The following is a 22700-nucleotide window of genomic DNA, read 5'->3' on the forward strand; positions in this document are numbered from 1 at the left end:
CCCCAACAATTGTATGGGCTAATAGCAGTAAGGCCAAATAAAAATGCTAATCTTTTTAGAAACTTTTAAAAACTTTTTAATAAAAAAGAAAATACTTCAAGGGGTTTTAAAACTCCAAATCAAACAGCTAAATGATCCTTGGCATGACCTTCTTAAAACAATTACATGTAGTTTAGTAGGATAACCCCCCCCCCCTAGTTTAGACGGGGTTTAGATTTATGGGCGCAAAAAAATAAGTGCTAATTTGGGAGCAAAAAAATAATCAATTTAATAAAATAAAAAAACTTGGGAAAAACTGAAACCTGGAAAAACAAAAAACAGGAAAATAATAATAATCAGGCAACAAAAATAATGAATAGGGCCCTAAACAATACCAATGGATACTTCTTAACATTGTTCCAGATTTAGCCAGCCAGCCAAACTTCACCTGTTGTCCCTGTAGGAGAACATTATGTTATCTAGTGCTCCTCACTCAGTAGAGTACTACCGTGACCGTTGTCTTGTAAATTTGCTGTGTTTCATTGGCCTTTGCCACAGCAGCTAGCCAGGGTCTCTCTGACCTCAGCTCTGCTCGCTCTACAATCACAGCAATGAGACATGCAGCCAGTGCTACTAACAGGGTGTGTGTTTTGCGTGTCAGAGTCCATCCTGTGGGGTCTTGTTCTTTGTCTGTATTATTAACAGTCTGAACTTGAAGTAGGCTGCTGGAAGAGGACAGGGGGAGGAGGGCTGTCTATTTGTTGTTTGATTTCAGGTTCAGTGAGTTTCTCTGTACAGTCTGTTCCTGTCTGTTCCTAGTTCACCTCTATTTTTCCAACTCTTCCACCGTCTGTACAATAGCAGAGATAAACAGAGTGTGGAAGAATAGCTGTTTATTGCCTCAGGTCACACAGCCTCAGAATAGCCTACCGTAAGTTGTAGGCTAGATTCAGTCCCTTGAAAATCAATGAAACACTGGACCCTTCAACTATGAGCTCCATTACATACCTTGTTGTCCAGGCCAGCTATCTCCTGCTGGCTGGCGGTGGATAGGAGGAAGGAGTTCATCTGCGTCTTTAGAGTGTCGTCCACCTCCACATCGATGTCATAGCAGGCAGTCTTCTTCTGGTCGTTGGGATCCACACTGTAGACGCACAGAGAGGAGTTAGAGCATGCAGTCTTCTATCTGTAGAGACAGAATCTAGTTCATGCAGAGTCCATTTTATTGGGTTCGTTCCAGATGGTCATTTCTTGCAGTCACGCTGCACATCTCAGAAGAGTTCTATATCGTATTGATGTGGTTCCTGAGACATTTGAACAATTCCGTAGGCATTGAGATCTGATCTGAGCTTCGAGTTATAAAAAAGGGCCCAGAGTTTTCCCCTGACCACGCAAACATTCTGGACCCTAGTGACGAGGACAAAGCGAGGCGTCGACCCTAGTGACGAGGACAAAGCGAGGCGTCAACCCTAGTGACGAGGCCTACCTGACATGGTTAATAATGGCTTAGAGGCCTACCTGACGACACGGTTAATAATGGTGAGAGTCCTACCTGACGACATGGTTAATAATGGTGAGAGTCCTACCTGACGACATGGTTAATAATGGTGAGAGTCCTACCTGACGACATGGTTAATAATGGGTAAGAGGCCTACCTGACGACATGGTTAATAATGGTGAGAGGCCTACCTGACGACATGGTTAATAATGGTCAGAGGCCTACCTGACGACATGGTTAATAATGGTCAGAGGCCTACCTGATGACATGGTTAATAATGGGTCAGAGGCCTACCTGATGACATGGTTAATAATGGTCAGAGGCCTACCTGATGACATGGTTAATAATGGGTCAGAGGCCTACCTGATGACATGGTTAATAATGGGTCAGAGGCCTACCTGACGACATGGTTAATAATGGTTAGAGCCCTACATGACGACATGGTTAATAATGGTGAGAGGCCTACCTGATGACATGGTTAATAATGGTCAGAGGCCTACCTGATGACATGGTTAATAATGGGTCAGAGGCCTACCTGACGACATGGTTAATAATGGTGAGAGGCCTACCTGATGACATGGTTAATAATGGTCAGAGGCCTACCTGACGACATGGTTAATAATGGTGAGAGGCCTACCTGACGACATGGTTAATAATGGTGAGAGGCCTACCTGACGACATGGTTAATAATGGTGAGAGGCCTACCTGACGACATGGTTAATAATGGTGAGAGGCCTACCTGATGACATGGTTAATAATGATGGGTTCTGGAGGCATCAGGAGAGCATGGAGACGCTGGGGGATCTCAGAGAACTTCATACGCTGGGTCTCAAAGATCTAGAACAAAATGGATAAACAGAACCTTATTAATTTACTCAAGAACTGGACATGCAAGGATTCAGTATTGTGTTTTGTAGGTTACAGCTTTGGACAGTTAATAAAGATGGCTATTTGTTGGAGGTCTACAGTGTGTTTAGGCTAAGGACAATATTCCTGGCCCATTTACCTTTAACCATAAAGGTTATGAAAAGGCAAATTACATTGCATAACATCCACCAGGTTATATAACTATGACTCAACATTACAGATACAAACGTGGGGAAAAGATACTCTCCCTAAGAACGCTGTGTATCTTCCAGCTGTGAACATAGGAGACTTTTGTACTGGTCCCGCATGGGAATCGAACCCACAACCCTGCCGTTACAAGTGCCATGCTTTACCAACTAAGCCACACGGGACCACTTGCTGCTCACTGACCTGCTGCAGGTCGTTGTCACAGTTGATGTACTCGCTCACCTGCTGCAGGTACTTGTCACAGTTGATGAACTCTCTCTCGTGGGGGTCCTGCAGCTTGTGGGTCTTAACATACTGCCAGAGGGCCTGGATGATGACCGGCCTGGTCTGGGTGTGGATCCCCAACATACGGGCCAGGCGAGGGTCCAACTTGAACTGAGGGGGCTGGGAATGGGGAATGTATGGAGAGGTGAAATTAGCAGTGACATTACACCATCAAATTGAAAAGTCTCTGAAAAGAGACTCAAATGACAAGAATGTATTTGGGAGCTATAGAAAGGTCCTGCTGCCAAAACCACCTGGTTCATATTGAATTCAATAAATAAAATAAAACATGAACAGAACATCAACATGACACCATTTAAAGTGGAACTGACAGCGTTTTTTTATTTTTATTTTTAAATTATTTTTATTTTTAAATCAACATTAAATCGTATCGAAATCTGTTCATATATATACCCCAAAGAAGAATATGATACCTCTGTTTACATTCTGAAGCAAGCACAGACATGGTCATTTACACGTTTTCAGAAATTCATAGAATGTTTGGGAATTACGTTATAATCAGGCGTTTGAGAAGATTCTATAGCAATATAGAATGGGAAAGTGACCGTACATTTGGACAAATAATAGACACTGCTGTAAATAAAAACTTATAAAAGCCTGTCTTGTCCGGGACCAGACTCAGAGCGGTGCATCATAGCCAATCAGAGCTACAGTAGGCATATATGCAAATAAGCCATTTGCCATACGGTCCTGCCATCATTCACTTTGAACTGGACTGTGTGTTTACAGGAAGTAGGGCCTGCCATCATTCACTATGAACTGGACTGTGTGTTTACAGGCAGTAGGGCCTGCCATCATTCACTTTGAACTGGACTGTGTGTTTACAGGCAGTAGGGCCTGCCATCATTCACTTTGAACTGGACTGTGTGTTTACAGGCAGAAGAAACAGCGTGACTTTAGATCATTAAAAAAAGCATTTGGCAAAAACCACCTGAATGGATTTCTGCAAATATGTAAATACCACGGGAGTCTGCTTAGATTTGGGAACTGTACAGTCCTATTGATCAAACAACCATGAAAAAGGTAGGCTCTGTCACTCAGTTGCACATCAACAACAAGATCAACAACTAATGTTAGCCAGAGCGAGATGACCTCAAATCTAACGAGGGAACAGTAGACAACTCAAACTTCTCCAGCTAGTTTGCCATCATAGTTGCACTGATAAACGATGGGGAATATTAGCCTCCTCGTCCTTCTGCAGCTTGCCTGCCAAAGCATGCTTGTCCTAACCAACATTTTGACAACTGAATGGGAACTGCCCGCCCGCCCATTTGATTGATGCCAAATACATTTGATTGACAACTAAGAGATATGTTAACTGTGGATAACAGTCGTTCAAGTTCAGCATAGCTAGCAAAGGGATTCACATTTCTTGCTAGCTAACCAAATGAAAGGGAAAGGGGGGATACCTAGTCAGTGGTACAACTGAATGTCTTCAACTGAAATGTGTCTTCCGCATTTAACCCAACCCCTCTGAATCAACTGACAACTGCATCTATAGCCGTAGCCACAGAACGGCATCTATAGCCGTAGCCACAGAACGGCATCTATAGCCACAGAACGGCGTCTATAGCCGTAGCCACGGAACGGCGTCTATAGCCGTAGCCACGGAACGGCGTCTATAGCCGTAGCCACGGAACGGCGTCTATAGCCGTAGCCACGGAACGGCGTCTATAGCCGTAGCCACAGAACGGCGTCTATAGCCGTAGCCACGGAACGGCGTCTATAGCCGTAGCCACGGAACGGCGTCTATAGCCGTAGCCACGGAACGGCGTCTATAGCCGTAGCCACGGAACGGCGTCTATAGCCGTAGCCACAGAACTGCATCTATAGCCACGGAACGGCGTCTATAGCCACAGATCGGCGTCTATAGCCACGGAACGGCGTCTATAGCCGTAGCCACGGAACGGCGTCTATAGCCGTAGCCACAGAACTGCATCTATAGCCGTAGCCACAGAACGGCATCTATAGCCGTAGCCACAGAACTGCATCTATAGCCGTAGCCACAGAACGGCATCTATAGCCGTAGCCACAGAACGGCATCTATAGCCACAGAACTGCATCTATAGCCGTAGCCACAGAACGGCATCTATAGCCGTAGCCACAGAACGGCGTCTATAGCCACAGAACGGCATCTATAGCCGTAGCCACAGAACGGCATCTATAGCCGTAGCCACAGAACGGCATCTATAGCCGTAGCCACAGAACGGCATCTATAGCCACAGAACTGCATCTATAGCCGTAGCCACAGAACGGCATCTATAGCCGTAGCCACAGAACTGAATCTATAGCCGTAGCCACAGAACGGCATCTATAGCCGTAGCCACAGAACGGCATCTATAGCCGTAGCCACAGAACTGCATCTATAGCCGTAGCCACAGAACTGCATCTATAGCCGTAGCCACAGAACGGCATCTATAGCCACAGAACTGCATCTATAGCCGTAGCCACAGAACGGCATCTATAGCCGTAGCCACAGAACGGCATCTATAGCCGTAGCCACAGAACGGCATCTATAGCCACAGAACTGCATCTATAGCCGTAGCCACAGAACGGCATCTATAGCCGTAGCCACAGAACGGCATCTATAGCCGTAGCCACAGAACGGCATCTATAGCCACAGAACTGCATCTATAGCCGTAGCCACAGAACGGCATCTATAGCCGTAGCCACAGAACGGCGTCTATAGCCACAGAACGGCATCTATAGCCGTAGCCACAGAACGGCATCTATAGCCGTAGCCACAGAACGGCATCTATAGCCGTAGCCACAGAACGGCATCTATAGCCACAGAACTGCATCTATAGCCGTAGCCACAGAACGGCATCTATAGCCGTAGCCACAGAACGGCATCTATAGCCGTAGCCACAGAACTGCATCTATAGCCGTAGCCACAGAACGGCATCTATAGCCGTAGCCACAGAACGGCATCTATAGCCGTAGCCACAGAACGGCATCTATAGCCGTAGCCACAGAACGGCATCTATAGCCGTAGCCACAGAACGGCATCTATAGCCGTAGCCACAGAACTGCATCTATAGCCGTAGCCACAGAACTGCATCTATAGCCGTAGCCACAGAACGGCATCTATAGCCGTAGCCACAGAACGGCATCTATAGCCACAGAACTGCATCTATAGCCGTAGCCACAGAAAAACAATATGGTGGGGAGAACTCTGCCACTTACCCACTCGTCCAATGACATGACATCCTCCCAGCAGCTATCTAGCTAACGATAGGCTCAGTGTTCTTAGCTACATTAATAGATATGCTAGTCTATTAGCCACGTTATGACTGACTTGTGATCATTGCCCTTCCTAGTTTGATTGTATTGACATTCCCAGCCTTGGTTACATTTGTTTCTGTCCACAATATTGCGTCATTGAAGCTGAATCAGTGCATCCTGAATGGAGGCAGCAGACGATGTACCAGGTCAGCTGGGATTTACAACCTGATAGCAATATGTTTTGTACTACCAAGAAATGAATCGGTGAGTTATATGAATCATGCATTGAACTGCATCCATCTATTCTGGCAACAATGTCTTACTCTACATCATGGGATTTGGAATAAAATATAATCTATTTTTAAAACCTCTTATAAAGTAGTTCTGTAGCATCAAGTGGGAATTTTATAATTTTGACAGATTTTACGTTTGTCTGTTTCATATCGGCAAAGTAGTTAAAATTCTGTCAGTTTCACTTTAAAAAGGAAAGATTCCCTCATTTTTAATGTTATCGTTTTATATATATATATGATGCAAAACTCGTCATACCGGCTGTATTTCTGCCTGCTTGAACGGCAGATGCTGAAATACACATGAAATTACCCCGGGAATAAATAACATCCCTCAAAGATGCACAAAAACAATAACATTCAAAATGTCTGAATCTTTCCTTTAAGAGCTGAATCATTTTGTTTTTGCCGGAGTGTCTCTTTAAAACCTTCAGTGACACCTAGAGGATGTATATGAGAGGTCCCAGGTTGCAATTATTATGCTTTTACCTGGTAGTCTAGTATGAGCAGGACAGTACTAATAGGATGTGTTATTACCTGGTAGTCTAGTATGAGCAGGACAGTACTAATAGGATGTGTTATTACCTGGTAGTCTGGTATGAGCAGGACAGTACTAATAGGATGTGTTATTACCTGGTAGTCTAGTATGAGCAGGACAGTACTAATAGGATGTGTTATTACCTGGTAGTCTAGTATGAGCAGGACAGTACTAATAGGATGTGTTATTACCTGGTAGTCTAGTATGAGCAGGGCAGTACTAATAGGATGTGTTTTTACCTGGTAGTCTAGTATGAGCAGGACAGTACTAATAGGATGTGTTATTACCTGGTAGTCTAGTATGAGCAGTACAGTACTAATAGGATGTGTTATTACCTGGTAGTCTAGTATGAGCAGGACAGTACTAATAGGATGTGTTATTACCTGGTAGTCTAGTATGAGCAGGACAGTACTAATAGGATGTGTTATTACCTGGTAGTCTAGTATGAGCAGGACAGTACTAATAGGATGTGTTATTACCTGGTAGTCTAGTATGAGCAGGACAGTACTAATAGGATGTGTTTTTACCTGGTAGTCTAGTATGAGCAGGACAGTACTAATAGGATGTGTTATTACCTGGTAGTCTAGTATGAGCAGGACAGTACTAATAGGATGTGTTATTACCTGGTAGTCTAGTATGAGCAGGACAGTACTAATAGGATGTGTTTTTACCTGGTAGTCTAGTATGAGCAGGACAGTACTAATAGGATGTGTTATTACCTGGTAGTCTAGTATGAGCAGGACAGTACTAATAGGATGTGTTTTTACCTGGTAGTCTAGTATGAGCAGGACAGTACTAATAGGATGTGTTATTACCTGGTAGTCTAGTATGAGCAGGACAGTACTAATAGGATGTGTTATTACCTGGTAGTCTAGTATGAGCAGGACAGTACTAATAGGATGTGTTTTTACCTGGTAGTCTAGTATGAGCAGGACAGTACTAATAGGATGTGTTATTACCTGGTAGTCTAGTATGAGCAGGACAGTACTAATAGGATGTGTTATTACCTGGTAGTCTAGTATGAGCAGGACAGTACTAATAGGATGTGTTTTTACCTGGTAGTCTAGTATGAGCAGGACAGTACTAATAGGATGTGTTATTACCTGGTAGTCTAGTATGAGCAGGACAGTACTAATAGGATGTGTTATTACCTGGTAGTCTAGTATGAGCAGGACAGTACTAATAGGATGTGTTATTACCTGGTAGTCTAGTTTGAGCAGGACAGTGAGTACGGTTACATGGAATCAATGCGATTATTGTCTACAGTCAGATTAATATAATAGTTTGATTAAAACGTTTACGTGCTTTGCATAAAGAACGATTTCCCTAATAATCCTGTTTGCATGGACACATCTGATTTCCATGCAACCTGATGACACACTGAAGAATGCAGAAAATAGCCAATCAAAATAGATGTTCTACCCCAGCGACCATGTTATTTTTGTGAAGAATATTTGATTCGGAGTTCAGACAAAGTTTCTATGCGAAAACAACTTCTAAGATGCATACTTTTATCTGTTCCGAACTCACTTCACCCGGGCTAACGAGGGAGGCTCTCCCGGTCGGGGGCTAACGAGGGAGGCTCTCCCGGTCGGGGGCTAACGAGGGAGGCTCTCCCGGTCGGGGGCTAACGAGGGAGGCTCTCCCGGTCGGGGGCTAACGAGGGAGGCTCTCCCGGTCGGGGGCTAACGAGGGAGGCTCTCCCGGTCGGGGGCTAACGAGGGAGGCTCTCCCGGTCGGGGGCTAACGAGGGAGGCTCTCCCGGTCGGGGGCTAACGAGGGAGGCTCTCCCGGTCGGGGGCTAACGAGGGAGGCTCTCCCGGTCGGGGGCTAACGAGGGAGGCTCTCCCGGTCGGGGGCTAACGAGGGAGGCTCTCCCGGTCGGGGGCTAACGAGGGAGGCTCTCCCGGTCGGGGGCTAACGAGGGAGGCTCTCCCGGTCGGGGGCTAACGAGGGAGGCTCTCCCGGTCGGGGGCTAACGAGGGAGGCTCTCCCGGTCGGGGGCTAACGAGGGAGGCTCTCCCGGTCGGGGGCTAACGAGGGAGGCTCTCCCGGTCGGGGGCTAACGAGGGAGGCTCTCCCGGTCGGGGGCTAACGAGGGAGGCTCTCCCGGTCGGGGGCTAACGAGGGAGGCTCTCCCGGTCGGGGGCTAACGAGGGAGGCTCTCCCGGTCGGGGGCTAACGAGGGAGGCTCTCCCGGTCGGGGGCTAACGAGGGAGGCTCTCCCGGTCGGGGGCTAACGAGGGAGGCTCTCCCGGTCGGGGGCTAACGAGGGAGGCTCTCCCGGTCGGGGGCTAACGAGGGAGGCTCTCCCGGTCGGGGGCTAACGAGGGAGGCTCTCCCGGTCGGGGGCTAACGAGGGAGGCTCTCCCGGTCGGGGGCTAACGAGGGAGGCTCTCCCGGTCGGGGGCTAACGAGGGAGGCTCTCCCGGTCGGGGGCTAACGAGGGAGGCTCTCCCGGTCGGGGGCTAACGAGGGAGGCTCTCCCGGTCGGGGGCTAACGAGGGAGGCTCTCCCGGTCGGGGGCTAACGAGGGAGGCTCTCCCGGTCGGGGGCTAACGAGGGAGGCTCTCCCGGTCGGGGGCTAACGAGGGAGGCTCTCCCGGTCGGGGGCTAACGAGGGAGGCTCTCCCGGTCGGGGGCTAACGAGGGAGGCTCTCCCGGTCGGGGGCTAACGAGGGAGGCTCTCCCGGTCGGGGGCTAACGAGGGAGGCTCTCCCGGTCGGGGGCTAACGAGGGAGGCTCTCCCGGTTGGGGGCTAACGAGGGAGGCTCTCCCGGTTGGGGGCTAACGAGGGAGGCTCCCGGTTGGGGGCTAACGAGGGAGGCTCCCGGTTGGGGGCTAACGAGGGAGGCTCCCGGTTGGGGGCTAACGAGGGAGGCTCCCGGTTGGGGGCTAACGAGGGAGGCTCCCGGTTGGGGGCTAACGAGGGAGGCTCTCGGTTGGTACTAGCAGATCAAATACACAGCTGGAACTTCGATTAAGGTATTTACATGTCCTAATAATTTGAAAGAATGCTCAGAAAACCAGGTGTTTAACTTCAATTTTGACCTTATGCTGATTAAGATAAGCCGAGTAAGGTGTGTATAAGGCTATTGCATAATCTGCTTACTGCCATAATCAGTTTAATATTGAATTACTACTGTGTATGTAAACATACTCAGTGTAATAATATGTGTTTTTACCTGGTAGTCCAGCATCAGCAGGACAGTGCAGCGTACCCCTACATCACCTGGTCTCTTCACCTGGAACCCGTCTGTCTCCTGAGTGGTCGCAGTCCTGTGCCACTATGCAATAGAAATAACTTTAGAACAGAATCTCATTACTAAGACTACAATAGAGAAAGTGGTTAAGAAGAGTTAGAGGTGGCAATTCGCTTACATTGTTCATGAAAATAAATCTAATCAGATTTTTGCAACCGAACATTAAACCGCATCTTTTTACCTCGACCAAGTGATTGTCAGGCCCATATAGATCCTTGTCCAACTCGATGACCAGAGACTTGAAGAAGGAAGAGAACTTTCTCTTCTGCTTGGTGGCTTCATACTTGGACACAGCAGTCTGAGAAAGAAAACAATTATCAGACATTTCACCAAGTTACATAAAAACACACAGACACTAACCTTCAACACACAAACATACAACTAATAAATTAGTCTTACATCTTCAAGCAGGCGTCCTTCGACACGCAGTTCCCATGATGCAACAGTGCCATCCCCGTCTTCTGCGTCGGGCTTGGCAGGGTTGAACGTGTTGGATATGAAGATACGAAGCTTTCGCTTTTGCTGAAACGCAAAAAGTCCAGTCATGTTGAATTTCACTATCAAAATGCGGAGGAAAACATGGGAAGTGATGAGCAGGGAAAACTCAACCTGGACCAAGCCCTAATCCTAGAGACACGAAAGAGAAAAAGGCGATGTAAAAAAGGCCGACGTGCGGGCACCCTGACAAAACTACGTCGACGGGTACATAAAATTGCCTCTACCCTCTGTTCTATTGGTGAACGTACAATCACCTGAGATGTTATATGACATACATGATTTTTTGTTAACAAGCAAATAGTAGCCTACAGCAAAATGTGTTTAAATTATTTCTAACTTGTTAACACTTTCTGCTAGTTTTTGCTACCATGTGGGTTTTTAGCCTACTAACTGAGGAGTGTTAATTCACCTGTTTCCATACATGTTTAATTTTAAAACATGTATCTTACAAAGGAGTTGTTTCATCTAACTGCTTAACTATTTATCTGTACATGGAATTGTATTTGGGTTTTTAAAATCCCCCCCCCCCTAATCTTTACAGGAAAATGCCACGGGCACTATCTGATGTGTGGAGATGTTTCACTGCAGCTAATATAGAAGGAAAACTGTGTACGTTTACAAATACTGTACCAAATCATATGTGAAGAATGCAACAAAGATGCAGAATCATCTGGCCAAATGCATAAAGTTCCCTCAGCGCTCACAACCTCTGACAAAAGTCCCTCTACTTCTATTCAAGGTGAAAATGATGAATCAGACACCTTATCGATAGCAACAGCTCATGGTCCTCCTGGAATCAGACGGGTTTTTTTACACAATGGAGGAACGTAGTCAGAGAAATGCTGATGAATGTCTTGCTCGAGCTGTGTATGCAACTGGTTCACCTCTGATGCTCACAGGCAATGTGTATTGGAAGAGATTTCTGAATGTTCTTCGCCCAGCATACACCCCTCCAACCAGACATGCTTTATCTACTCATTTGCTGGATGCAGAGTTCAACATAGTTCAAGTGAAAAATAAATAAATAATTAACTACATCATCTCCGCCCCTCAACCAGTATTCTACAAGAGCACAGACACAAGGGACAACAGACACACCGGTTTCTACATTGCAGATGAGCTGAAGACAGTCATCAATGACCTTGGACCACAGAAGGTATTTGCACTGGTGACAGACAATGCTGCGAACATGAAGGCTGCTTGGTCTAAAGTGGAGGAGTCCTACCCACAAATCACACCCATTGGCTGTGCTGCTCATGCATTGAATCTGCTCCTCAAGGACATCATGGCTCTGAAAACATTGGATACACTCTTCAAGAGAGCCAAGGAAATGGTTAGGTATGTGAAGGGTCATCAAGTTATAGTAATCTACCTCACCAAACAAAGTGAGAAGAATAAGAGCACCACATGGAAGCTGCCAGTTTCCTGGAGGGGAAGGAGTCTCTCCAAGAAATGGCCATATCACAGTCTGCCGATATGGACAGCCCCATCAAGAGGATCCTCCTGGATGATATATTTTGGGAGAGAGTGGTAAGCAGCCTGAAACCTATAGCAGTAGCCATTGCACGGATTGAGGTAGACAATGCCATCCTGTCTGATGTTCAGACTCTGTTTGCAGATGTAAGAGAAGAAATCCATACTGCCCTGCCCACTTCACTGTTGCTCCAAGCAGAGGAAACTTCAGTTCTGAAATACATCAAAAAGCGTGAAGACTTCTGCCTGAAGCCGATACACGCCGCAGCGTACATGTTGGACCCCAAGTACGCTGGCAAGAGCATGAAAAAACTTCTGCCTGAAGTCCATACTGTCTGGGTCAGAGATCAACAAGGCCTATGGTGTCATCACTACTGTGTCTCGCCACCTTGGCCTGGATGAGGGCAAGGTTCTTGGCAGTCTGGCGAAGTACACTTCCAAGCAAGGGCTTTGGGATGGAGATGCAATATGGCAGTCTTGCCAACATATCTCATCAGCCACCTGGTGGAAGGGACTTTGTGAATCTGAGGCTCTTTCCCCTGTTGCCTCCATCATCCTCCAAATCCCACCAACATCAGCAACCTCAGAACGCAACTGGTCCTTGTTCGGGAACACACACACCAAAGCACGCAACAGGCTGACCAATACAAGGGTTGAAAAAATGGTGGCCATCTGGGCAAATGGGTCTTTTTGAGCCTGACAACGAGCCATCCTCAACAAGGTTGGAAAGTGACAGTGAAGATGAGGCCTGATGTTCAAGAGGTGGACATTGAGGTCCAGGGAGAAGACATGGAAGCCTGAGAGGAAGACAACCAAAGCTTTAGTTTCTAGACTATCATTTTACAGATGCATGTTGAATACTTTTTTGGGAGATGCGATGGATCATTGGGGATCATTCAATATTCCCTTTCTTTTGTTGTTCAGTGAAATCACCCCATGTGAAGAGTCAACTCATTTAAAGTTAAATTCTTAACTCTATTTCTATTGGAAGGATTTAAATATTTACAATTATGTCTACTTATGATAACGTAAAAGGTTTATGTTTCTGTTTCCATATGATATGGTAAATATATCCAATGCAAAAAACATCTACATTAAAATGGTATTAATATTAATTTGCATATATTCCCATTAGTTTATATATGAGAATTATCACAGATTACAAAGGGAAACACAGCCGTGAGCTGCCCAGTGACACAAGCCTACCAGATGAGCTAAATGCCTTCTATGCATTGCTTCAAGGCAAGCAACACCAAAACATGCATGAGAGCAGCAGCTGTTCCAGACGGATGTGTGATCACGCTCTCCGTAAGACGTTTAAACAGGTTAACATTCACAAGGCCGCAGGTCAGATGGATTACCAGGATGCGTACTCAGAGCATGCGCTAACCAGCTGACAAGTGTCTACACTGACATTTTCATCTCCTTGATCCAGTCTGTAATACCTACATGTTTCAAGTAGTCCACCATAGTCCCTGTGCACAAGAACGGCAAGGTAACCTGTGTAAATGACTATCGCACCGTAGCACTCACATATGTAGCCATGAAATGCTTTGAAAACTGGTCATGGCTCACATCAACACCATCACCCTGCACCCTCTCTAATTCCCCTACCACCCAGCAGATCCACAGATGATGCAATCTCTATTGCACTCCACACTGCCCTTTCCTACCTGTACAAGAGGAACACTTATGCTGTTCAGTATCTACAGCTCAGCCTTCAACACCATAGTGCCCATGAAGCTCATCACTAAGCTAAGGACCCTGGGACTAAACACCTCCCTCTGCAACTGGATCCTGGACTTCCTGACGGGCCACCCCCAGGTGGTAAGGGTAGGCAACAACACATCCGCCACGCTGACCCTCAACAAAAGGGGCCCCTCAGGGGTGCTTGCTCACTCCTGTACTCCCTGCTCATCCACAACTGTGTGGCCGCGCACGACTCATTAAGTTTGCCAACGACACAACTGTGGTAGGCCTGATCACAGACGACGATGAGACAGCCTATAGGGAGGCGGTCAGAGACCTGGCAGTGTGGTGCCAGGACAACCTGTCCCTCAACGTCAGCAAGACAAAGTAACTGATCGTGGACTTCAGGAAACGGAGGGCCAAGCGCGCCCCCATTCACATCGACAGGGCTGTAGTGGAGCAGGTCGAGAGCGTCATGTTCATCGGTGTCCACATCACTAAGGATCTATCATGGTCCACCCACGCAACAACATAGTCGTGAAGGGGGCACGACAACGCCTCTTCCCACTCAGGAGGCTGAAAACATTTGGCATGGGCTCTCAGATCCTCAAAAAGTTGCACCATTGAGAGCATCTTGACTGACTGTATCGCCGCTTGCTTTGGCAACTTCTTAGCATCCGACCACAAGGCACTACAGATGGAAGCGCTTACACCCCCAGGTCCTCACTGGGGCCAAGCTCCCTGCCACCCAGGACCTCTATACCAGGCGGTGTCAGAGGAAGGCCCTAATAATGGTCAAAGACTACAGCCACCCAAGTCATAGACTGTTCTCGCTGCTGTTCTCAAGCGGTACCGATGCAGCAAATCTGGAACCAACAGGACCCTGAACAACACCTACCCTGAAGCCATAAGACTGCTAAATAGTTAGTTAAATAGTTAACCAAATAGCTACCCGGACTATCTGCATTGACCCTTTTTTGCACACATTTTTGGGACTCATGACATACGCTGCAGCTACTGTTTATTTGTCACTTTATTCCTAGTTACATGTATATATCTACCTCAATTACCTCATAACCCTGCACAGTAACTCAGTACCCTGTGTATATAGCCAAGATATCGGTGTATTTATCATTATCATTTTACTTTATTATTTCTCTATTTTCTTTCTGTCTGCATTGTTGGAAGGGCCATGAGTAAGCAATTCACTGCTAGTCTACACCTGTTTATGAAGCAGGTGATGAATAACATTTTATCTACAACTCAGGCCCTGGGCCGGGCTACAACTCAGGCGCTGAGCTTTTCCTGGTCAGGTCAACTTGTTAAAATCAGGAAAAAGTCCTGGGCTGAGTTGTAGCCTATAAAATCCCTGTTCATATTATGCTATTCCTTAGGATCTAAAAGGAAACAATGATCCTAGATCAGCACGGTTACTTTGAAGTGGTTTATGAATACAGGCCTTGGCTCCTAGTGAGGAAATAACCCCATCTGTTTACCTTGATGGGTCTCTTGAGTGCCTCCTGGATGTCCAGGCGTTTCCTCATGATGGTCTGGTCCAGCTTCCTCTCAAACGCCAGCAGGTCCATGTAGGCCTGAGACTCTGGCACCAGCTCCCGGATCCTCTGAGGTAAAATCTTATCCGCCATCTTCTTCTTCTTGGTACTGCAACAGAAGATAACAATATTGTGAGTTGATAAGGAATGTAAAGGCCTATACGCACTATGTATACACGTTCATTTTCCCCTACAAAGACATGGTCAACTCTTAATGAGGACGATTAATCACAGTAATCTAATAATAATTTGTAACGTCCCTCCTTATACCCTGGTAACAATGTGAAAGCCTACTGTTTAAGTAAATCCTGTCAAGCCTAAAATAATATTTAGATTTTACTGTTGGTTGCGCTGCTGTTGGACCTGCTGGATCTGCTGGGGTGCAGGCCTTTTACGGGAGGGGTCCATGACACTGGGCATCCCTGGTCGGGACACAGGGCTGGAGCCGTAGCCTGGAGGCCCCATGGGCGGGCCCTGAGGGGTCATACGGCTGGATGGGGGCATCCCACCTGGTCTCTGGAGGGAGAAGCGAAAAGAGACGGGGAGGGGTTAGAGTCTAGAAGAGAGGCGAAAAGAGACGGGGAGGGGTTAGAGTCTGGAAGAGAGGCGTAAAGAGACAGGGGAGGGGTTAGAGTCTGGAAGAGAGGCGTAAAGAGACGGGGGAGGGGTTAGAGTCTGGAAGAGAGGCGTAAAGAGACGGGGGAGGGGTTAGAGTCTGGAAGTGAGGCGTAAAGAGACGGGGAGGGGTTAGAGTCTGGAAGAGAGGCGTAAAGGGACGGGGGAGGGGTTAGAGTCTGGAAGAGAGGCGTAAAGAGACGGGGGAGGGGTTAGAGTCTGGAAGAGAGGCGTAAAGAGACGGGGGAGGGGTTAGAGTCTGGAAGAGAGGCGTAAAGAGACTGGGGAGGGGTTAGAGTCTGGAAGAGAGGCGTAAAGAGACGGGGGAGGGGTTAGAGTCTGGAAGAGAGGCGTAAAGGGACTGGGGAGGGGTTAGAGTCTGGAAGAGAGGCGTAAAGGGACGGGGGAGGGGTTAGAGTCTGGAACAGAGGCGTAAAGAGACGGGGGAGGGGTTAGAGTCTGGAAGAGAGGCGTAAAGAGACTGGGGAGGGGTTAGAGTCTGGAAGAGAGGCGTAAAGAGACTGGGGAGGGGTTAGAGTCTGGAAGAGAGGCGTAAAGAGACGGGGGAGGGGTTAGAGTCTGGAAGAGAGGCGTAAAGAGACGGGGGAGGGGTTAGAGTCTGGAAGAGAAGCGTAAAGAGACGGGGGAGGGGTTAGAGTCTGGAAGAGAGGCGTAAAGAGACTGGGGAGGGGTTAGAGTCTGGAAGAGAGGCGTAAAGAGACTGGGGAGGGGTTAGAGTCTGGAAGAGAGGCGTAAAGAGACAGGGGAGGGGTTAGAGTCTGGAAGAGAGGCGTAAAGAGACAGGGAGGGGTTAGAGTCTGGAAGAGAGGCGTAAAGAGACGGGGGAGGGGTTAGAGTCTGGAAGAGAGGCGTAAAGGGACGGGGGAGGGGTTAGAGTCTGGAAGAGAGGCGTAAAGAGACGGGGGAGGGGTTAGAGTCTGGAAGAGAGGCGTAAAGGGACGGGGAGGGTTTAGAGTCTGGAAGAGAGGCGTAAAGAGACAGGGGAGGTGTTAGAGTCTGGAAGAGAGGCGAAAAGAGACGGGGGAGGGGTTAGAGTCTGGAAGAGAGGCGTAAAGAGACGGGGGAGGGGTTAGAGTCTGGAAGAGAGGCGTAAAGAGACGGGGAGGGGTTAGAGTCTGGAAGAGAGGCGTAAAGGGACGGGGGAGGGGTTAGAGTCTGGAAGAGAGGCGGAAAGAGACGGGGGAGGGGTTAGAGTCTGGAAGAGAGGCGTAAAGAGACGGGGGAGGGGTTAGAGTCTGGAAGAGAGGCGTAAAGAGACGGGGGAGGGGTTAGAGTCTGGAAGAGAGGCGTAAAGAGACGGGGGAGGGGTTAGAGTCTGGAAGAGAGGCGTAAAGAGACGGGGGAGGGGTTAGAGTCTGGAAGAGAGGCGTAAAGAGACGGGGGAGGGGTTAGAGTCTGGAAGAGAGGCGTAAAGAGACTGGGGAGGGGTTAGAGTCTGGAAGAGAGGCGTAAAGGGACGGGGGAGGGGTTAGAGTCTGGAAGAGAGGCGTAAAGAGACGGGGGAGGGGTTAGAGTCTGGAAGAGAGGCGTAAAGAGACTGGGGAGGGGTTAGAGTCTGGAAGAGAGGCGTAAAGAGACAGGGGAGGGGTTAGAGTCTGGAAGAGAGGCGTAAAGAGACAGGGGAGGGGTTAGAGTCTGGAAGAGAAGCGTAAAGAGACAGGGGAGGGGTTAGAGTCTGGAAGAGAGGCGTAAAGAGACTGGGGAGGGGTTAGAGTCTGGAAGAGAGGCGTAAAGAGACTGGGGAGGGGTTAGAGTCTGGAAGAGAGGCGTAAAGGGACTGGGGAGGGGTTAGAGTCTGGAAGAGAGGCGTAAAGGGACGGGGGAGGGGTTAGAGTCTGGAAGAGAGGCGTAAAGAGACGGGGGAGGGGTTAGAGTCTGGAAGAGAGGCGTAAAGAGACTGGGGAGGGGTTAGAGTCTGGAAGAGAGGCGTAAAGAGACAGGGGAGGGGTTAGAGTCTGGAAGAGAGGCGTAAAGAGACAGGGGAGGGGTTAGAGTCTGGAAGAGAGGCGTAAAGAGACAGGGGAGGGGTTAGAGTCTGGAAGAGAGGCGTAAAGAGACAGGGGAGGGGTTAGAGTCTGGAAGTGAGGCGTAAAGAGACAGGGGAGGGGTTAGAGTCTGGAAGAGAGGCGTAAAGAGACGGGGGAGGGGTTAGAGTCTGGAAGAGAGGCGTAAAGAGACGGGGGAGGGGTTAGAGTCTGGAAGAGAGGCGTAAAGAGACGGGGGAGGGGTTAGAGTCTGGAAGAGAGGCGTAAAGAGACGGGGGAGGGGTTAGAGTCTGGAAGAGAGGCGTAAAGAGACGGGGGAGGGGTTAGAGTCTGGAAGAGAGGCGTAAAGAGACTGGGGAGGGGTTAGAGTCTGGAAGAGAGGCGTAAAGAGACAGGGGAGGGGTTAGAGTCTGGAAGAGAGGCGTAAAGAGACAGGGGAGGGGTTAGAGTCTGGAAGAGAGGCGTAAAGAGACAGGGGAGGGGTTAGAGTCTGGAAGAGAGGCGTAAAGAGACAGGGAGGGGTTAGAGTCTGGAAGAGAGGCGTAAAGAGACGGGGGAGGGGTTAGAGTCTGGAAGAGAGGCGTAAAGGGACGGGGGAGGGGTTAGAGTCTGGAAGAGAGGCGTAAAGAGACTGGGGAGGGGTTAGAGTCTGGAAGAGAGGCGTAAAGAGACTGGGGAGGGGTTAGAGTCTGGAAGAGAGGCGTAAAGAGACAGGGGAGGGGTTAGAGTCTGGAAGAGAGGCGTAAAGAGACAGGGGAGGGGTTAGAGTCTGGAAGAGAGGCGTAAAGGGACGGGGGAGGGGTTAGAGTCTGGAAGAGAGGCGTAAAGAGACTGGGGAGGGGTTAGAGTCTGGAAGAGAGGCGTAAAGAGACGGGGGAGGGGTTAGAGTCTGGAAGAGAGGCGTAAAGAGACGGGGGAGGGGTTAGAGTCTGGAAGAGAGGCGTAAAGGGACGGGGGAGGGGTTAGAGTCTGGAAGAGAGGCGTAAAGAGACGGGGGAGGGGTTAGAGTCTGGAAGAGAGGCGTAAAGAGACGGGGGAGGGGTTAGAGTCTGGAAGAGAGGCGTAAAGAGACGGGGGAGGGGTTAGAGTCTGGAAGAGAGGCGTAAAGAGACTGGGGAGGGGTTAGAGTCTGGAAGAGAGGCGTAAAGGGACGGGGGAGGGGTTAGAGTCTGGAAGAGAGGCGTAAAGAGACGGGGGAGGGGTTAGAGTCTGGAAGAGAGGCGTAAAGAGACTGGGGAGGGGTTAGAGTCTGGAAGAGAGGCGTAAAGAGACTGGGGAGGGGTTAGAGTCTGGAAGAGAGGCGTAAAGAGACAGGGGAGGGGTTAGAGTCTGGAAGAGAGGCGTAAAGAGACAGGGGAGGGGTTAGAGTCTGGAAGAGAAGCGTAAAGAGACAGGGGAGGGGTTAGAGTCTGGAAGAGAGGCGTAAAGAGACTGGGGAGGGGTTAGAGTCTGGAAGAGAGGCGTAAAGAGACAGGGGAGGGGTTAGAGTCTGGAAGAGAGGCGTAAAGAGACAGGGGAGGGGTTAGAGTCTGGAAGAGAGGCGTAAAGAGACAGGGAGGGGTTAGAGTCTGGAAGAGAGGCGTAAAGAGACGGGGGAGGGGTTAGAGTCTGGAAGAGAGGCGTAAAGAGACGGGGGAGGGGTTAGAGTCTGGAAGAGAGGCGTAAAGGGACGGGGGAGGGGTTAGAGTCTGGAAGAGAGGCGTAAAGAGACGGGGGAGGGGTTAGAGTCTGGAAGAGAGGCGTAAAGGGACGGGGAGGGTTTAGAGTCTGGAAGAGAGGCGTAAAGAGACAGGGGAGGGGTTAGAGTCTGGAAGAGAGGCGTAAAGAGACGGGGGAGGGGTTAGAGTCTGGAAGAGAGGCGTAAAGAGACGGGGGAGGGGTTAGAGTCTGGAAGAGAGGCGTAAAGAGACTGGGGAGGGGTTAGAGTCTGGAAGAGAGGCGTAAAGGGACGGGGGAGGGGTTAGAGTCTGGAAGAGAGGCGTAAAGAGACGGGGGAGGGGTTAGAGTCTGGAAGAGAGGCGTAAAGAGACTGGGGAGGGGTTAGAGTCTGGAAGAGAGGCGTAAAGAGACTGGGGAGGGGTTAGAGTCTGGAAGAGAGGCGTAAAGAGACAGGGGAGGGGTTAGAGTCTGGAAGAGAGGCGTAAAGAGACAGGGGAGGGGTTAGAGTCTGGAAGAGAAGCGTAAAGAGACAGGGGAGGGGTTAGAGTCTGGAAGAGAGGCGTAAAGAGACTGGGGAGGGGTTAGAGTCTGGAAGAGAGGCGTAAAGAGACTGGGGAGGGGTTAGAGTCTGGAAGAGAGGCGTAAAGAGACAGGGGAGGGGTTAGAGTCTGGAAGAGAGGCGTAAAGAGACAGGGAGGGGTTAGAGTCTGGAAGAGAGGCGTAAAGAGACAGGGGAGGGGTTAGAGTCTGGAAGAGAGGCGTAAAGGGACGGGGGAGGGGTTAGAGTCTGGAAGAGAGGCGTAAAGAGACGGGGGAGGGGTTAGAGTCTGGAAGAGAGGCGTAAAGGGACGGGGAGGGTTTAGAGTCTGGAAGAGAGGCGTAAAGAGACAGGGGAGGGGTTAGAGTCTGGAAGAGAGGCGTAAAGAGACGGGGAGGGGTTAGAGTCTGGAAGAGAGGCGTAAAGAGACAGGGGAGGGGTTAGAGTCTGGAAGAGAGGCGTAAAGAGACGGGGAGGGGTTAGAGTCTGGAAGAGAGGCGTAAAGAGACTGGGAGGGGTTAGAGTCTGGAAGAGAGGCGTAAAGGGACGGGGGAGGGGTTAGAGTCTGGAAGAGAGGCGTAAAGGTACGGGGGAGGGGTTAGAGTCTGGAAGAGAGGCGTAAAGGGACGGGGAGGGGTTAGAGTCTGGAAGAGAGGCGTAAAGAGACTGGGGAGGGGTTAGAGTCTGGAAGAGAGGCGTAAAGAGACAGGGGAGGGGTTAGAGTCTGGAAGAGAGGCGTAAAGGGACGGGGGAGGGGTTAGAGTCTGGAAGAGAGGCGTAAAGAGACTGGGGAGGGGTTAGAGTCTGGAAGAGAGGCGTAAAGAGACAGGGGAGGGGTTAGAGTCTGGAAGAGAGGCGTAAAGGGACGGGGGAGGGGTTAGAGTCTGGAAGAGAGGCGTAAAGAGACGGGGGAGGGGTTAGAGTCTGGAAGAGAGGCGAAAAGAGACGGGGGAGGGGTTAGAGTCTGGAAGAGAGGCGTAAAGAGACGGGGGAGGGGTTAGAGTCTGGAAGAGAGGCGTAAAGAGACGGGGGAGGGGTTAGAGTCTGGAAGAGAGGCGTAAAGAGACGGGGGAGGGGTTAGAGTCTGGAAGAGAGGCGTAAAGGGACGGGGGAGGGGTTAGAGTCTGGAAGAGAGGCGTAAAGGGACGGGGGAGGGGTTAGAGTCTGGAAGAGAGGCGTAAAGGGACGGGGGAGGGGTTAGAGTCTGGAAGAGAGGCGTAAAGAGACTGGGGAGGGGTTAGAGTCTGGAAGAGAGGCGTAAAGAGACTGGGGAGGGGTTAGAGTCTGGAAGAGAGGCGTAAAGAGACAGGGGAGGGGTTAGAGTCTGGAAGAGAGGCGTAAAGAGACAGGGGAGGGGTTAGAGTCTGGAAGAGAAGCGTAAAGAGACAGGGGAGGGGTTAGAGTCTGGAAGAGAGGCGTAAAGAGACTGGGGAGGGGTTAGAGTCTGGAAGAGAGGCGTAAAGAGACAGGGGAGGGGTTAGAGTCTGGAAGAGAGGCGTAAAGAGACAGGGGAGGGGTTAGAGTCTGGAAGAGAGGCGTAAAGAGACAGGGAGGGGTTAGAGTCTGGAAGAGAGGCGTAAAGAGACGGGGGAGGGGTTAGAGTCTGGAAGAGAGGCGTAAAGAGACGGGGGAGGGGTTAGAGTCTGGAAGAGAGGCGTAAAGGGACGGGGGAGGGGTTAGAGTCTGGAAGAGAGGCGTAAAGAGACGGGGGAGGGGTTAGAGTCTGGAAGAGAGGCGTAAAGGGACGGGGAGGGTTTAGAGTCTGGAAGAGAGGCGTAAAGAGACAGGGGAGGGGTTAGAGTCTGGAAGAGAGGCGTAAAGAGACGGGGGAGGGGTTAGAGTCTGGAAGAGAGGCGTAAAGAGACGGGGGAGGGGTTAGAGTCTGGAAGAGAGGCGTAAAGAGACTGGGGAGGGGTTAGAGTCTGGAAGAGAGGCGTAAAGGGACGGGGGAGGGGTTAGAGTCTGGAAGAGAGGCGTAAAGAGACAGGGGAGGGGTTAGAGTCTGGAAGAGAGGCGAAAAGAGACAGGGGAGGGGTTAGAGTCTGGAAGAGAGGCGAAAAGAGACAGGGGAGGGGTTAGAGTCTGGAAGAGAGGCGTAAAGAGACAGGGGAGAGGTTAGAGTCTGGAAGAGAGGCGTAAAGAGACAGGGGAGGGGTTAGAGTCTGGAAGAGAGGCGTAAAGAGACAGGGGAGGGGTTAGAGTCTGGAAGAGAGGCGAAAAGAGACAGGGGAGGGGTTAGAGTCTGGAAGAGAGGCGAAAAGAGACAGGGGAGGGGTTAGAGTCTGGAAGAGAGGCGAAAAGAGACAGGGGAGGGGTTAGAGTCTGGAAGAGAGGCGTAAAGAGACGGGGAGGGGTTAGAGTCTGGAAGAGGCGAAAAGAGACGGGGGGGGGGGGGGGTTAGAGTCTGGAAGAGAGGCGTAAAGAGACGGGGAGGGGTTAGAGTCTGGAAGAGAGGCGTAAAGGGACGGGGGAGGGGTTAGAGTCTGGAAGAGAGGCGTAAAGAGAAGGGGAGGGGTT

General features: G+C 49.7%; 1 protein-coding gene across 1 annotated transcript in view; it reads right to left on the reverse strand.

The window, feature by feature from the left end:
* LOC139553379 (SWI/SNF-related matrix-associated actin-dependent regulator of chromatin subfamily D member 1) overlaps positions 1-22700 on the reverse strand; it is a 49858-nt gene that overhangs the window by 6678 nt on the left and 20480 nt on the right. Inside the window, exons 2-9 of the mRNA XM_071365655.1 lie at positions 15706-15881; positions 15309-15474; positions 10552-10674; positions 10334-10450; positions 10075-10176; positions 2774-2935; positions 2217-2314; positions 988-1123 (exon numbers count right to left, since the gene is read on the reverse strand). Of these exons, the coding sequence (XP_071221756.1) occupies positions 988-1123; positions 2217-2314; positions 2774-2935; positions 10075-10176; positions 10334-10450; positions 10552-10674; positions 15309-15474; positions 15706-15881 (1080 nt within the window). The remainder of the gene's footprint in view (positions 1-987; positions 1124-2216; positions 2315-2773; positions 2936-10074; positions 10177-10333; positions 10451-10551; positions 10675-15308; positions 15475-15705; positions 15882-22700) is intronic.

The sequence above is a fragment of the Salvelinus alpinus genome, chromosome 2 (genome assembly GCF_045679555.1).
Source record: "Salvelinus alpinus chromosome 2, SLU_Salpinus.1, whole genome shotgun sequence".
Lineage (NCBI taxonomy): Eukaryota > Metazoa > Chordata > Actinopteri > Salmoniformes > Salmonidae > Salvelinus > Salvelinus alpinus.